Source organism: Lampetra fluviatilis, chromosome 17, assembly GCF_964198595.1.
Source record: "Lampetra fluviatilis chromosome 17, kcLamFluv1.1, whole genome shotgun sequence".
In the NCBI taxonomy this organism is placed as follows: Eukaryota; Metazoa; Chordata; class Hyperoartia; order Petromyzontiformes; family Petromyzontidae; genus Lampetra; species Lampetra fluviatilis.
In genome coordinates this window covers 8,977,286-8,995,722 of record NC_136291.1, presented here as the reverse complement: position 1 = coordinate 8,995,722, position 18,437 = coordinate 8,977,286, and the positions used below count along the sequence as shown (strand labels likewise).

At 43.2% G+C, this 18,437-nt stretch overlaps 1 protein-coding gene across 4 annotated transcripts in view; it reads left to right on the top strand.

Annotated features, from left to right (window-relative positions):
- Window positions 1–1,904: 1,904 nt before the first annotated feature.
- LOC144936910 (tubulin polymerization-promoting protein family member 3-like) overlaps window positions 1,905–18,437 on the top strand; it is a 36,886-nt gene continuing 20,353 nt past the window's right edge. Inside the window, exons 1-3 of one of the 4 annotated variants that reach the window (XM_078864132.1) lie at window positions 1,905–1,931; window positions 3,422–3,458; window positions 17,435–17,704. In XM_078864132.1, coding sequence (XP_078720258.1) covers window positions 17,514–17,704 — 191 coding nt within the window. In that variant the 5' untranslated portion in view covers window positions 1,905–1,931; window positions 3,422–3,458; window positions 17,435–17,513. The other 3 variants (XM_078864134.1, XM_078864131.1, XM_078864133.1) reach the window with 3 other exon arrangements.

Below are 18,437 nucleotides of genomic sequence, written 5' to 3'. Positions count from 1 at the left end.
GGATGCTTGTGTTGCTTCCGAAACGTTGTGATTTAATTTAGTTGTTTATTCATTTATTTTATATCTTTTTTTACCTACGTGACTTTACCGAAAAAAACAAAGAATATGAATGGATTTTTTACAACTTTTTCTTTGTTTTTAATATCTTGCTCCGTACAGTAATGTCTGCATATGCCATATTACATTACTATTTTGTTTGTCACTTTTATGATCGTTATTTCCAAATAACCTTGGCTATCAAGTACCTTTCCACTGATGTCTTTAAATTATTTGTGCTCCCTTTTCCAACACTCTGGTGATTGATTTGTTCAGTTTAGACCCATGCATACACAATGTGGGCAATAATTTATGGTTGACGAAAGCATAAAACATAATGAGAATTAAGGCTTGGGCAAATGTTTACTCTTTGGGTTTCCTCAATAAAATGTTTTATCGTGTCTATGTGGTTTAAAGTACTGCTGCTTTTATACAGTAATTGCACAGTAATTGCCATTTTTTTAAAATAAAAATTTGAGTTATACAATGAATGGAAAAATCTAGGAATATAAATTAATAATAAAAAATGTAGCCTGGCCTGTTAGTGAAGTGAAGTTAAAACAGCTTTCAGGGATGCACAGCATATTAAAACAAATAATAGAAAAATATTCAGGAAAATGTGTCAAACGTGTGATCTCATAGCCATGTCAGTGCATTTGTTGACAGTTTAATTTCCTGAAGGAACACTGAGATGCCACGAGCACAGAGCATTAGAAACGAGAACATTGGTGCGGATATATGACATGTACGCGCTGTGTCATGTTCTCCTCGCACAGAGTGAAATTACACGCACCATTTTAAGTTATTTAAAGCAAAATACTGTCATGCTCATCTATCATGCATTTATTGACACGAGGAGCGAATTAACAAAGACAACTCCAAACAAATCGTGCATTGTGCAACAACAATATAAAAAAACATGTGAAATATATCTCTGATCTCAAGATATTGTGTGATTTCACAGATGTGTTGAGCATTTATACATGTGAGATCACCATTTGAAATATATCTCTGATCTCACAGATATTGGGCGCCCTCAGATTTTTGAGCATTAAAATCTATGAAATCACAAAATATCTTTGATCGAAGAAAAAACATTTATCTGTGGTCTTAGATATTGCGTGATCTCACAGATATTTTGAGCACTGAAATCTATGAAATCACAAAATATATTTGATCGAATAAAAAACATTTACCTGTGACCTCACATATATGTTCATGTTGAAATCTGTGAAATTACTAAAAATGTATTTGATCAAATGAAACACATTTATCTGTGACCTCACAGATATTTGAACGTAGAAATCTCTGAAATCACAAATTATCTTTGATAGAATAAAACACATTTATCTGTGACCTCACAGATATTTTAATGTTCAAATCTGTGAAATCACAATATCTTTGATAAAATAAAACACATTTATCTGTGACCCCACAGATATTTGAACGTAGAAATATCTGAAATCACAACAAATATCTTTGATAAAATAAAACACATTTATCTGCGCCCTCACAGATATTTGAACGTTGAGATCAATGAAATCACAAAATAGCTGCGATCAAATAAAACAACCTCACAATAACTCCTAAAACAGTGAAGTTATCACTCTGTATGAGACCCCCCTCACACAGATATTTCGCTGAGCACAACGTTGCTATCATTGCAATTTTAACGTCTTAAAGACGAAGACGACGACGAAGCAAGGAAGCAAGCAGAAGAAGAAACTCGTCAGTAGAGGAGGAGAAAAAAAATGAAATTCCAGGCACGTCCGGTTTGGTTTTGCCTTTTGACTTTTCCGTGACGCACGGTAGGAGGAGGTGGTGGGAGGGGGGAGGGAGGAGGCTGATCCAACTTGCCACGCTTAGCAAAAAAAATTACTAACAGAGATAACATTGTAAGAGACACACACACAGCTTGTGCACTAGTTAAAGTAGGCTAACTCTGTTCACAACCACACACAATCACACGTGTACACACACAGTCACACACGTGTACACACACACACGCGAACACGTGTGTACACACGAATGCGGTAGTGAGTTTGGACGTAGTCATATATAGGCTGGTCGCTTCCATAGCCGTGTACAACACGTTATCTCGTTATACTCTGTGTAGTAAGTAACACACTCACACGAGGGTCACATAAGCACGATATTTACATATCGATCGCAACAATACACACAGCTAGAGCCGTATTGATACATTTTAATTTTATATCACAGCCGTACGTAGACTGTACACTACTATTGCTGCTGTTGTTGCTATACACGTTACCACACACACTATTACACGGTTTGTATATTGTTAACAACACACACATATACACATTATATACACACATTATATATATACACATTAGCATTTAGCGAAGGCGTATGGCATAACCACGTGTACTGTACAGAACTACACTTACTACTGTTGCGTATATCGTTCACTTTTATAACAAAGCTGTTGTCTACAGGCATACGCCGTGATATCATATATTATATAGTTATATTTTATATAGTTATCGTCATTGATAAAGGACTCTTAGTGGTAAACAACAGCACGAGTGCATCAACACGGCGGTGTAACCCAACAAAGACGCTGACATCGCGAGACCTGAACACACTTTGCTCGCGATTACATTCACTACATACACGGTCACTATAACTTACACCATCAACTTACACCATCACACACACCACACACACACACTAACACACACACACCATCACACACACTAACACACACACCATCACACACACGCATCACACACCATCACACACATCACACACACATCTATTATCACTAACACTCACACACACTAACACACACTCAACACACCATCCCACACATAGAAAGACACGAACACACCACAAAACATCTATTTTCACTAACACACACCACACACACACTAACACACACCACAACACACACACACACCACACTAACACACTAACACACACTACACACACTAACACACACACCACACACACACTAACACACACACCACACACACACTACACACACTAACACCCACACCACAACACACACTAACACACACCACAACACACACTAACACCACACACACACTAACACACACTAATACACACTACACACACTATCACACACCACACAATATCACACACCACACACACACTAACACACACACACACACCACACACTAACACACACACACACTAACACACACACCACACGCACACTACACACACCACACACTACACACACACACCACACTAACACACACACACACCACACACACACTAACACACACACTAACACACACACACCACATACACACCACATACACACACCACAAACACACACACTAACACCACATCGTATCTTGTTTCCTTCCTCTACAAACGTTGGCTGGGATAGAGGCGGTCTAGTTACGTCTCTAACAACTACAAGAACCGTGAGTACCATCACATTTATCACAGCACTGCGACATCTTTGCCATTAGACTTCTTCATGTTAGAGATTTCGTAATGGAGTACATCATGGAAGGAAATTAAATGCTGTTATAGTGCCTGTGTAAGTCTTCCTTGTTAAACTATGTGTGTCTGTGGCTCCAGGCTTCCACACTGTGTTGTTGATGATTATGTTGATGATGGTCTTGTTTCCTTGCTGTTTGCATGGACACATCGTTTTGAATCACACTTGAGTTGCGTTTTCCCAGCGTTTGTCCTTACAGAGATGCCAACATCGTGATGATGGTTCAATAGAGGAGACAGTGCCGCTTGTAGAATGAAAACATCTCTGTGAGAACCTCTCTCTGTGTGTCTATAATCTTCATCAATTGAAGGCAAAGACGTGTTCTGGCTTTTAGTGTATTTGTGTGTACAAGTATTCACGCAAGCGGCAACATTATAGGGCCCACGTGCTCCAGACGAGATAAGTTCTCTTGTTGGATACCACCAAAGTTGCAATAAACTTTAGTGTTTCCCACGTCTACACGTGGGAAATAACAACACCGAATCGTGTGTGATGGCCACTCGAGATGAGTTGTGGTTATATGCTTCTGTTGTTGAGCCTATGAGTTGGTTTCGATTAAAGTATTTTGCTAGCTTAGGTGGAACCAATTTCGGCTTAACTAACATGATAGACCGTGGTCATGTTGACACATCTGCAGTACAGCACTGTACATGTTTACACATGTTATACGTGTACTATATATACATAGATGTGCGTTTAGGTTGCAATTACGTACACTGGTGTATTTCGTATGTGTGCATGGCCTGCAAAAGTGTGAATGTATTCGGTAAAATTGTGTTTACCTCCAGCTGTTTGCAGTCTTACACGCACGTGTGTGTGTATCTTGTATAATGCAAGTGTGCACCATCGGTGTCCATATGGCTTGTACACATGTACACTGTATTTGCTGTGCGTCTTGTGTTTACATAAATCGTCCACACAGTGCTCTAAGCGGCTTCGTGTCCCTGAGTTGTGTACGTGTTTTGTAAGTGAAGATACCGTAGGACGCCTGCTGTTTGAAGTGAACGCACAGAAATGTTAACTCGATCAAGGTGTTACATTGGACAAATATCCGGCCAGTGTTGGACCGATAGTGATGAGCAATTATATCTGGGGTACGTTACGATACCATGAAATAGGTGAGAGATATTGCAGTAAAGGTGCAGCATTCGACAGACTGATGATATGAGATTAGCACGGTTAGCTACGAACGGTGCGAAAGAAGTTAAACATACATACGAAATACTTCAACATCCTAAATAACTCTTGCTCTAGTACTCATGGTTATCTGGGCTTTATTATCATACATTTCAGTGTCATCTCGGTATGCACTATATCAAGTGATTGGGCATTTTGTCGTTGCTACATGTCATTATCTGAAGTCATCCACACTCGTATCTTGTCGACAATAGCCCCGCAGATTTGTCTGTACCCCAATTCACACACGCAACAACGTTGGGCCCCATGAAATGGTCTAGCCCCATGAATGGTTTGGCCCCATCAAATGGTTGGGCCCCATCAAATGGTTGGGCCTCATCAAATGATAGGGCCCCATCAAATGGTTGGGCCCCATCAAATGGCTGGGCCCCATCAAATGGTTGCGACCCATCAAATGGTTGCGACCCATCAAATGGTTGGGACCCATCAAGTGGTTGGGACCCATCAAATGGTTGGGACCCATCAAGTGGTTGGGACCCATCAAATGGTTGGGACCCATCAAATGGTTGGGACCCATCAAATGGTTGGGACCCATCAAATGGTTGGGACCCATCAAATGGTTGGGACCCATCAAATGGTTGGGACCCATCAAATGGTTGGGACCCATCAAATGGTTGGGACCCATCAAATGGTTGGGACCCATCAAATGGTTGGGACCCATCATGGCCGTGGCTGGCCACAATTCGGTGCAGGCTTGGGTAGTGGTGGTGGTGTTTGGAGGAGGCTGGTGGGACCAACAAGGAAGTTGGTGTGGGTGGGCTGCCTTCTAGAGGGAACCAACACTTCAAAGCGTGCTCTTGTGGAATCTACCATTAGCAGCTTACCACGTTTTACTGCAGGAGCACTTTTCCACGTGTGTGTGGAAGAACAGGAGATTACATGTTGAAATGGTTGTTCATTCCTTTAAGCCAGAAGTAAAGTTTTTTGTTGTTAAATACATCACATTAGTTTAGAATGCACCGTGCGTTGTGATCCTTATGCTGCCACAGTAAATGTAACCCACGACCACCTACCTCATTCATGGGGGCAGAACTCGATGATGTTGCTTTACAATGAGGACATTGACACTGTCCAGGGTTCTCAAAACTACCCCCCCCCCCGTGCCAACCCTCCAAAAAACAAACTTACAGCACACACCATACCTATACAAGTGCCTTTGTATATATGTACTGTAGTATTGTTTAAGTGTAATTTATCTTGCGCGCTCTATAAACTGCGTGATGTATGTACTAAACACTGCATCATAAATGCAGTTGGGGTGAACGCTAATTCAATACAGTATGTATTCTGTAAATTATGGACGGTAAACAGAAAAAGCGGACTACACATCTCTGCTGTCGAGTATTTGTAGAATGCTACGAGCTACGCTTTTTACTGCCCTGTTCAGAACACGAGGTTATTTGGAGGGTCCTTCAAAAAACATTTTAACCGATACAATTACTAAAGAAATGCTTTCTTGACAAGGTTGATACGTTTTGCATGAAGGCTACTACGTTTGTCATTGCCGTAGTCACCATCAGTTAATTGTAGCGCACGTGCCCAAGGCTATATGTGTGGTCTTAGTGAGGTGTGGCATGAAATCGGCATCGATGATTATAGTTGTGTGTGTGTGTGGCACCAGATACTTAAACTTCCAGAGATTTTAACAAGGTAAGGGTGAGTGAGTTTGCCTGCATTCCGACACACACATGGCCTTTTCATGTGCGTTTCTGTGTGTGGTTTTAACATATGTAGAGATAAAGTCTTCATCAGACATGGCAAATCCACTGCTGGATATTCAGGTTTATTATCTTGGCTTGCCCACACAGTCATTATTCTGGACAATTTTGCTATCATCTCTACTGACCATAAGGATTCACCGTCCAAGTGGACTCAACTTTTTTACTATTCATAATTAACGGTTTTGGGTTAGATTGCGTTATTTTTAAATGTGTCGTAACCCTCCACCACCCGACACAGCCAATCAGCAAAAAAGTGTCACGTTGACAAAAGACAAATAGTTCACTACTTTAGCCCACCGATGTGTTGAAGAAAGAAAACCACAACATTTACAGTTTTTTGAGTACGACGTTTCGCTGGTAATTGCATCCAGCATCATCGGGCAATTCTGGCGAATGAAAAAAATAACGCGATCTAACCCAAAAACGTTTATTATGAATAATATTGGTCGCGAAAGCCTCCGTGTTAAACTTTTTTTACCAGTTTGAATGATATCACTAGCTTGATGATATAAGTTCTCTAATTCATATGTTCCTCTTTCTGTTTCTACAAAATAATTGCAATCATGTATATGTGTTTCTTCTCGATGCTTTCCCCACTGTTCAGTAATTCTGTTCCACTATGTTCATTAATGACCGTTTCTGAACCAGAGGTTAGAGTCGAATCGACCCACAAAGCACAGCATTCACGTCTTGGAAGGGGAGGCCTATGAAGACATCTCGCCTTAACATGTTTACTTTGCATGAAGTTGACAAAGCTCATATCTAGGGGTGGAGCTGTGGGTGCAGTGGTTTGCGCACTGATGTTATGAATTCTGCAACCTGATTTTAATACCCGGCCAAAGCTGACATGATTGGTCGGTGATATCTGAACTATTTCTGTAATCAATCCTTCTCTACCAGCCTGCACGAGCCGGCATGGTGAAGTATGGTCAAACATTCTCCATGACCAACATGGCATTAGGATGCCTTCAATCAGCAGTGGATTGAAAAAGGGCTCTACATTGTTATTATCAACTCTAAACTCAACAATTATAGATTTGAAGTTTTCGTGACTACAAGGATCCATACTCTTTGGTTCTTTCGGTAAAGTCACGTAGGTGAAAAAGAAATATGACATGCGGCCTTAAAAGGCAAAGTACATAATTGGTGACGTTTTGAGCCATAGACCTTCATAGCACACATGAGGGTCATTGCACAAAATGTCGTCTATGATATATTTTTCCTTTTGAAGTGTGTGTTTTTGACAGATGTGTTGAGTTTTTTTTTATTGCTGTTATGTGCGCCTGTGCACCAATGCGCATGCGGTATCACCATTTTTATTATTTACCCGTGTTGACATGCTTGAGTCAATGTAAATCCGGCTCATGTGAAAAGGCACCACAGCCATGTAGTCTGCGATGCGGAAACCGCATTGCGTATTTCAGTATTTATGCAATTAATTGTACAGTACGGCATCACTTTTACTCCGCAACACGTAGCAGTCAGAGGTGTACTGTAGCGAGCTGTGATGGCACAGAGGTCCTTGACTTCATTTAGGTTTGGCACGGTGCAAGCCTGCCGGGGTAAAGTCTGCCCACGTGTAATAATACTGCATGTGACTATACATTATTGCCTATCTTAACAGTTGACAGGGGGGGGGGGGTTAACCACTCTGGACCTTGATGTATTCAGAACTGTAATTACAAACACAGCAGCAGTGAAGCATCATTGCCCCGCATCAATAATTCAAAGCCGCTTGAAGAACTTTGTTTTACACATCCCGGTCAGTAAGGGTATCTCATAAAAGTAATTGCCCATGGTTGTTACTCTGCGTTACTCCTCTCTAAGTAAGTAAAGAAAAGCCTGCATTTAGTCCATGGGCCAGAGCAGAAATTGGTACCACCTAAGTTATATATATAAAAAAAACTTTCCTAGTACCCATCTATGTATATGACTGAGAGCGAATTATTTAATAACCCCACTCATTTAAAATGGTTATCTCACAATTCGCTGTAGTTGGTCACATAAAGAAATTGGAACCACTGAAGCTATGCCCACCGCCGGTGGCACCGACAAGTCAAAGATCTGGTCTGCGCGCACGGAATAATCGCCGTGATAGGGACAAGTCTACCACAGTCCAACCACTGTTGACTTTACACCAAGTGGTGATACCTTTCACTCGATTCTACCAGCCCTGAAAGAATGGTGATGAGGTTTCTAGAGTTAACACTGCCTGGGACTTAAATTCATCATCGCAAATAGGTTTCCTGTTGCTTTACCAACTGAAATACATCCCCAACGGAGGTGTCGAAATGCTGTCCTATAATAGCAGTGGCAGGCATCACTCGCTCACTGGCCGCTTACAAGATGCAGTTGTTTTTGCCTTTAACCTGTCAGGTTTGAATGGCCTTAGGCGTGTACAGTATCACCGTAGCCAAATTGATCAAATGACATTGAATGTCGGTAATGCCTTCGAAGGGCGTGTGCAAGGTGCATGTTTGAAAGTTGGGCTGAGGTACTCGGTTTATCACCCGCGGAGAGCAGATGTTTCTTCATCAATAATACCTCGAGCAAGGTGGCTTAATCGTTGCCATGACGAAAGAGAAACACGATGCTGCCAAGTAAACACAGGTGATTCAGAGACCCAATTTATATTCCCCGTCTTCATTCCTCACGTCGCTAAGAATCCAATACTGTTGTAGTGCCGCTGAAATGAAATCCTGTTCAGAATTATGAAACGCTGCATGCTCTATGTTGTATGTTGCATGGAACACATCCAAGAGCCACTAATTTGGAGGTGGGAGGAGGTGGATCCAGCAAAAAGCGCCGTTTGCATTACAAATGTGTCCTTCAGAGGGTGGAGCTGTTGCAAAGTGGATGGCGCACTGCGTTATATCCCCAACCACCACGATGTGAATCTTCCGGCCACAGCTAACAGCAGTGACGAGCGATATCTGAACTGATCCTGAGCCCTTCCTCCCTTCACAAACCCACACTGACCAGCATGGTGACGTTATGATGAAACAAATCTCCATGACGACGTAGCACAGCATGAGGAGGCCTACAACCAGCATTGGATTGACAAAGGGCTGTGCATTACCAGTCAGGGCAATGCTGTGACAGAAAATACAGCAGGGAGTTTTCTAAGCTATTTGTAGAGGTTTTCAGTCGTCCCTCTATGCGTGGGATTTCTCCGGCAATTCCAGTTTCCTCCCACATGTTCATATGCTCTATATAAAAACGCATAAGCTTCCCCAATTGTACCCCCTTGATACTAATAACGAACAATTTATAACGTGTGCTTATTTCACAAATCGGAACGCATTGTTCGATCGAGTACTCGGAGGCGTGGAAACAAAGCTAAAAGTTATTCGTCGTAAGCCAGCCTGAATATGTGAGCCTTGAGCTGCTGGTTGTATGTATGTTGAACTTCCTTCACACCGTACGTAGCCAACCTGCTTCAAGGTGGATGATGTTGAATGCAGCGAGTGTGCGGTGGGCGAGCGTATCAGATGGCTGTTGTAGCTATGGTGAAGCGCCGCTTAGCCAGGACGGTGCTGGTTCTGGGTACGATGAGTAGGTTGTCAGGCGTGCTGTGTAGGGACGCGGTGGTTTGGTGTGGTTAGTGGAGTAAGAAGGACATCGGAGAGATATGGGGCGGGATACCTTGAGAGAGAGAGATCTCTGGCACAGGATAGACATTTTTTTTCCGTATCTTTGATTTGACGGTGGAGCCAATGCAACATTTTTAGCGAAGCCATGGAAACCATGTGGGTCGCACATGATGCCCAGGACACATGACGGGTTGTTTTGAAGGCGGTGTACTTTGTTGAGGTGTTTGTTTCTGATTGTCTGAGAATGGTTGGCATTGGGGGTCAACAAGACGAGTGCCAACGATGCCTGCAAGCCACAGAGTGTTTGCTTTGGTGCTATAAATGTCCAAATGATGGGCCACTTTGTTGAGATATTATTTGTGGCCAGGCCGTTTCTGAAAAATAAGTGAATAACTCAGTGGGCTTTGCCCGATAGGATTGGGATGGTTTAGTTTTATTTGTATGTTTTTGGCTGATTTGTTGACCTTTCTTGTGCTTTGCATGTTTGTTGTTCAAACGTTCTTACCCGCCCCTACTGGACATCTGTGAAAAAGAGCTTTATAGCTCATCGGATTCCTCCAGTATAAATACCGTCAATATTTCTGATTCTGATGTTTGCTTTGGCTGTGGTCACACGCTGGGCAGATGTGCCACCACCACCGCCACCAGGTCCTGAGATGGTGAATGAATGGCATGGATTTTAGTGATCACGTTGAGCGCATGGCTGTCGAGTGGAGAATATAGAGTCCCAAGGTGACACCGATGATCTTCAAATTATTTGCGTGGCTGATGGCGGGGCCAGTGGTGTGAGAAGATTTCGAGCGAGCGGCATTGGTGTTTAGGAAAAGGGGCTACGGACGTTTGAGGGTTTAGTCATAGGTGATTTGACCAAACGCAGTGTTGCAATGTTGGGGAAGCATTTTCAAGGTTGATTGGCCCTGATTGCAGCTTTTAGTGTAGTATAATTGTGTGTCAGTGGCGTAGGTGTGATTGTTTATTATGTTACTGTTGATGAGACGACCAATCACGGCGATGTAGACCGAGGGAAATAAAGTAGAGGACCCAGGACGGCTCCGTGAGGGACACCTGCATGTCTGTATTTTGAACTTCTTTCGCACCGTACGTGGCCAATCGTGATAATTGGAGGTGCAGTTGATGTGATGACTGGGGTTGAGGACTGGCCAAAACCTTCATCGTAGTATCTTATGCTCCGGTGTGAGCTGTTGCAACTCATGGCGAAATTGGATTCCAGATAAAACATGGTGTTCGGAATCAATGAGGCTTTCGTGTATAACAACGTAACTTGTTGCATTTGTATTACAGTATTGCTGGTAATGCTATTGCAATATCTGCGAAGCCAAAGTCATGCTTGAGCCTTAGATAGTGCTTGGATGGCCGCCCGCCATGCATTGTAGATTTTTTCGACTGCGTGACTACGTGGTGGGCAGCAGAGGGCGGTGCAGCAAAAATATCTATTGTACTGTATTTCTTTGCTCCCCGTCTTCTCCAACACACCGACCAGCTTGGTGAAGTACAGAAAAGTAGCCCCACGACCATCGCAGCATAGAGAGGCCCTCATCCAGTAGTGGATCAACAAGAGGGCTGGACATTGCACTTTACATTATTATGGTAGTTCTCCACAACACAAGGTGTGACCCAGTATCGACACAGTTCTGTAATGTGACCGCAGGGCATATATATTTTGTTTGTTTATTGGTCTCTCCCTTTTTTTGTCTTTAAAAGTCACCACAACCAATAACCTCCTCCCTCTACTCTAAGCCACACCTGGCGTGGGGAATTTGAGACGCCACTGACAGATCTCACGCAGTCTGCCTGGGCAGTGCTTGAAATGGAGAGCCCCCTTTGTGGGTGCGAGTGGCCTTGCGTGACCCCTTTACTGCAGCGTGAGCGCGTGTGGTCACATTCAGTCTCCTCTCTAGGCTTGCCTCCAGGGGCTATGGGCCGGGGAAATATCTTGGTAATGCCGCCACGCATTTATATTTACTAATTTGTGTTGCTAATGAATCGTCCCTGCAGCGCTGTCTTGGGCGTACGATATGGAAGGGTTTTCTGGCTTATTTGAGAACAGGGATGCGCAAGGAATCGACGATTAAAAGTCTGCTCAAATGACTGTTCGTGCAGCATTCATCTTCATGAGCAGCCCTGAGCCAATGGTGGAAATTCCACATCCCTATGGTGGAGGTGTAAGGCACCACACACAGACACTTAATTTGGCTGCTAAAAAATTCCACAGGGTCAGCCACTTTGTTGAGTTTTCATTGGTGGCCAGGTCGCTTCTGAAAAAGAGCTGTATAGCTCTGGGCCTTACCTGGAAAAATAAAAACAGTTTTAAATAATTGTTTTCATGCTTGACTCCTATTATTGACTCTCATCTTTTATGGAACATTATTTTGTATAGTCTGGTATGGCACGGTATTGTAATGTTATTATTAGTATGGATTACAGTACTGTGCTGTGATATAAAAGAATAAACTTACAGCCTTTGGTCAAATATCGATTTAAAGCTTTCGTGACTGCAGAGATTCATCTTCTTGGTTCTTTCGGTAAAGTTACGTAGAAGGGAAATAATAAAATAATAAAAATAAAACATAAAATACAATTATCACGACGTTTCGGCCACAACGCAAGCAGCCGTCCTCAGGTGAAGAACAGGTCTGTTGAAATTTTTTTATTTCCCTTCTACATGACTTTACCGAAAGAACCAAGAAGATGAAGCCTTTGGTCAATCCACTGCTGGATGACGGCTTCTCCACACCATCATGTTAGCCATGGAGGTTATTTGACCATACTTCATCACACAGATCAGACCAGCTTGGTGAAGTGGGAGGATGCAGGCCCGGTTCGGATATCACTATACACGGAAGTTATCCATGCCGGGAATCGGTAACCAGGTTGTCCGTAGTGTGGTTACCTCTGTTCCACCACTTAGCCCACTGTGGTGTAAAAGAAAGCATTAAGTGCGAGTATGTTCTTAATTAAAAAATAAACATCAAACAGTGTTTGACATATGCTTCAGTCTGTACTGTGCATAATTCTGGCAGTAAATGTCGTCGTACTTGATATGGTATGTGCTTTGAATGTGTGTAGTATGGGTCTGTTGTGTATATGTCTACAGAATGTACTTCACATGCGTATAGCGTATGCATGTGTTAACATGCATAGTTTATATGTGGTTATATATAATGCATGTGGCATAATTGTAAATCTAATGGGATTTTTTTAATTAATTTGAACAAAATGCTTATACTCACATGTGTTTTCCAGTATTGCACACACACTGAAAATTACCCAAATATGAATTCTCGCTAAATAAATACACGGGTGGAGCATTTCCATTCCCAGCCACGGCAAACATCAGCAGCGGCGAGTTTTATCCAAATATTGTATGAACTCGGCCCCTCTTCCCCAACCCGCACTGATAAGTGCGGTGAAGTACGATCAGACGACGCTCACGACCGACACCGCACGATGGAGGCCTTCATCCAGGAGTGCATCGACAAAGGGGTGTGGGGAACATCTTCATTTGTTCTCGTTTCCATGCGCTCAGCGACGACGACGACAATGCAGGTTCCCATTGCAAATTGACAATGTGACTCTCAATGCACGTTTCACCTGGTTAAATAAACTGGCAGCAATTATGCACAGTTCCTGGGCTGGTATTTTCTTAACATTTTGACTATTCTTTTGGGGAAGTCTTGTGTGTGTGTCTGCGCTGTGGGGCGGTGGTGTCGCGGTTAATGTGCTGCGCTACGAACATGGAAACCCGGGTTTGATTCCGGCTCACGGCCAACACCAAAAGTGATGATTATGTGAACCGGTCCTGGCCCTCCCCGATGTGGACTTGGCCTCAAGTGAGTAACTGGTGCGATATGTAAACATTGCCACTAAGGAGACAAAGGCGGCCGGGCGTGCTGTTGGCCACCCACCCCCTTGTGTGCCGTGCTGGCCTTCATAGGTGCTACTTGCTATAACAGCACTTGCCTCGACAGTCTGTTTAGGCTATACGGGGGATCTTTGTCTTTGTGGGGCCATTTACATTGAAAGGCACACGGTGTTTGCTGGACTCTGGGGCCGCGCATGGCTGCGGGATAACTTTCAGTGTGTACTTATCAATCACAACACCTGGCCCCTCCCAGTGCTGTGAGCTTAAACATGCCTCACCACTTTGTTGGAAAGAGTTAGTGTGCCCCAGTTAGTCACGTTTCGGTGTTAAATATGGTAAATTAGTGGCCAGTACCGGATGATATGTTGAATGGTTTTTCAGTCATTTTGCGGGTAAAATACATGCACACATTTTACAGACGAAACAACCCTGGGGAAAAAAACAGCAGCTGTTTGAGGCTTTTTTTTATCAGGTCAATCCTCCCATATGTGTGTCACACGCACACTCGATAGACCACAATGCAACAGTATTGTAGACAATCATTAAACTGCCTCTGCATTGAGCAGTCACCCCTCTGAACGTCAATCCATTATATAAACACCCGACCAGCAATGTGATGTGTTTATCCCAGAAAGCCCCACCGAGTTTTGTAACGCTCTCTCAGGAGGGTATTTCTTGGGCCACTTTATTCAGTACAGTACAAATATTTCAATATTTCAACGGAGCGCCTGACAATAACCAACATGCAGGCTGTGTTTCCATTGCGAGTGTTTATCTCAGGGGTCGGCAACCTACGGCTCCGGAGCCGCATGCGGCTCTTTATGGGCTGCTTCTTGACGATATGTACGTATACATAGATGCATTGCGGCTCTTGAAATACTGAATTTTGTACCGAATTGGAAAGAAATGGCTCTTCTTGTTATTTTGGTTGCCGACCCCTGGTTTATCTGATAAACAGAACGCAGAAGAAAGGAATGCGACTGCAAATATTCTCAAATGCTTTCCAACGTACATTTGTCCTCAAAAGTATTTTTTTAAGTCTAATGAATACTTATTACCTGCGGTGAACTGGATGAGAAACATTGACATGAACAAAGAAAATGTGTAAATGGAAGTAATCCTGAAAAGTATTCAAAGGATCATTGCGACATGAACATGGGGATTTGAGAACGTGCCGGATAACGTACTGAGTGTTTGTTAAAGTCTTAATTAGAATCAGAATCTTTATTTAGACTGGAAGAATGCGATGAGCTATGAAGCTCTTTCACAGATGCCCAGTAGGGGCAGGTCAAAAAGTTACAACAAGAAACAATACGAACACAGGCAGGAGTGCAAAGTATAGGGAATTTTAGCAAGTCACTAAATTAAAAAATAAACTATATACGTGGGCTTGGGCAGGACACATTGCTAGAAGGGATGATGGTTGATTGGAAAGATTAATGACATAGTGACAGCCAAGGGAAAGCACGTGCCCAAAAGTAGTAGAAGGACCACCAAGGAGATGGAGCATATAAATATTATCCTGATTCAATGACATCAGCTTGTGTGCAGGTACTGGGTTGGATTGTCATGTCGCAGGAGTGGTGATGGCTTGCGTGTGCGTTCATACAGCAGTGGATTGGTCATGGCCGATGAAGAATGACGTTATTGCTTGAGCCCGGTAACGAGGTGACAGGATGACGGTGCATATAATGACGTTATTGGGATTCATGTGCTCGGGGTGCATGATGTCATCGCCATGGGAAAAAAGGCTTTTCTATTTAGAAGTAGTGTTATATCCTCGAGTTTTAGGCAATCCTCTGATCGATCTGCTCCTATTTTCTGCAGGATAAAAGAATCCTCATGAGAACAAATTTATATTAAAACACTCATATTGGACATCTGAATGAGTTATTTTGACCCCCTTGATATCGACAGATGGATAGAGCTAATGCGTTCATGCTTTCGTCCTTAATTGGAAAGTATAAAAGTACAAGGGCAATGGAATTGGCATGATTCACATCAGTAATTGTCATAACGTTAATCTCTGAAGTATTACGCTACGAGTGTATCCGATACATTACAATCCTAAGACGTTTTACAAAATGTAATAACTACATCGGTGTAGAAACCACAGCACAACAGGCTGGTCCAGATGTCTTGTGACCCCTATTTAGTTCTCTAAAACGTCATATTTGTATACCGATGGGCTGTGAAAACAGAAATGAATTGGCAGAGGAACAAAGCATTTTTAGCGGCAATTATTTGGCGGGGGGGTCACAAGATATCTGGACCATCCTGTACTGTTGCCAGGGCTCGGCATTCACAAGAGCAATAACGAGCCCCAGGGACACAGCAGCCAGGGCAGCACAAATGAGTCACATGACCGATGCAACCACAGAGGTGCCACATTCACCTCGATAGGGTAGGACAGGGTTTGTATGTCAAAATAAAATCCCTCCCAGAAGGCAATGTGGCCGAAGGTACGTGTACAAAGAATACTTTTTTTTTGGAAAGGGTGCGTATTGTCTGTCTATATGTTGAACTTCTTCAGCACTATACCTAGCCAGCCGTGCTAATCGGAGGGTTGAAGCCTCTAAAAAAAACGTTTCTGCCACGATCGCCTCTGCCTGTGTGTCCAGCCATCGGCAATGGCCTGTGTTGCCTTTTACTCGCACCACCACTGTGGCAACAGCAAACATTTCTCGAGATCATCACTGATTTCTCCGTTTACTTATTGCAATATGAATATTACATTACCACGGCGGCATGGTTTCGTTGGTGTCATCATAATAATAACACTTGTGTTGCATTATTTAGATGTCAAACATAACTAACGTGTGTATTGCATTCGGGAAAAGTGGTTATACGTGAAACGCACATCGGGTGGTGGTCTGTATATTTTGTTAAATGTACATCTACATAAAAAAAACAATCCCCCACAAAGCCTCACAGTTGAGTTTTATTTGAGCGATTGGCTTTTGCAGTGTGACCAATGTGGTTGGGGTGTGGCAGGCGTATTTATTTAATGTGCGTGGCTTGGCACAATACCTTAAGCGCTATAATTACCTCCACAAGGCACACCTCACGTCAATTACAAAAAACACGGGGCCTGCCCAATGTTGATTCATCATCAAACACTTGTTGCCCGAGGTAGCAGAATGCAAGGTTTTTTTACGGTTTAAATCCACAAACTTTTACACTCGGAAATGTTTTCTAGCACGTCTATATTTAATTACCTTGACGACATCACTTGCGAGTGTAGTTAACAGTTCTTAAGCAGTCGGCCAAACTATAAAATTGTTGAACATTTTCTCACGAATGAAAATTTGAATCTAATTAATATTTACAGAGCGCTTGGACTATTTTCTGTCTTGAGAAAACTTCCAGAGGGACCTATAATCAACATTCATTGAATCAACGTGTGCGCGAATGAGTAATTGAATAAAGAACAATTACAAAACACGCTAAGTAATGCATTGGTTAACGTCATGTGCGGTCTCGCAACTTGTGTTTTGTGTAGCGGGCAGGAGCGACTTCATTGAAACAAAATCATCCCATCGGAGCAGTGACGAGGAGAGGAGGAGAAGGGGTGTTTGGACATGGCGGAGGGCGAGGTGGACATCGCATCGCTGGAGGATTCGTTTAAAAAGTTCGCCGTCCTGGGAGACACCAAGGCCACGGGCAAGGAGCTCAACGGCAAAAACTTCGCCAAGCTGTGCAAAGACTGCAAGGTCATCGACGGCAAGGCAATCACATCAACCGACGTCGACATCGCGTTCTCCAAAGTCAAGTGAGTATTTTTGCCACGCGCCAAAGCGCTATGCTCTGGAGACGTGATCACATGGCCGGCGTTTGCTTTTAGACGAACGGGATGGGGGGGGGTGTGTGCGATTTGACAGGGTCGTGCGATGTGATTGCGCGGACGTGGGGAGCCAAGGTTTCGTTTAGCATTCAATGTTGAGCACGTTTCGTGCATTAGATCCGGTGACTTAACGGGAGCTGTCCGGCTGACGTCACGGTGACGAAATTCGGGGGGTGAACGGTGTCATGTCTGGGCTCCGCGTACGTCACAGCTGATCATTGGAGCCTTTCTCTGAGCTCGGGCTTGCGAGCGTGAGATACGATACCTCTTTAACGCAAACCAATCGATATCTTGCACGGTTTTTTTCGATCATTTCTTCTGTTAATATCTATTGCCCAAATGTTTTGCTTTCACAGATTCTCATTTTTGTTTTGTAATCCGCTAACTTAATGCCATGCGTGTGTTTGACTTAACCCAGGTGTGTTCTACATTACACTACTCTCCTTTGAAAGGTTCATGAGTGTGAGAAAGACTGCTTAATTGAAGACATATGTTGTTCAACTTGTAAAGCATTACTAGGCTTAGCCCTTATGCCTTGAGCTGTGTAGCCATTGCACAGAAGCAGTGGGTGTAAGGTGGGTGGGACATCTGTGCCAAACTTAACCTGGCCTCAGGTGCGGACAGCACCGAGTGGTTGTTTCTAAATTATCTTGTCAGTAGC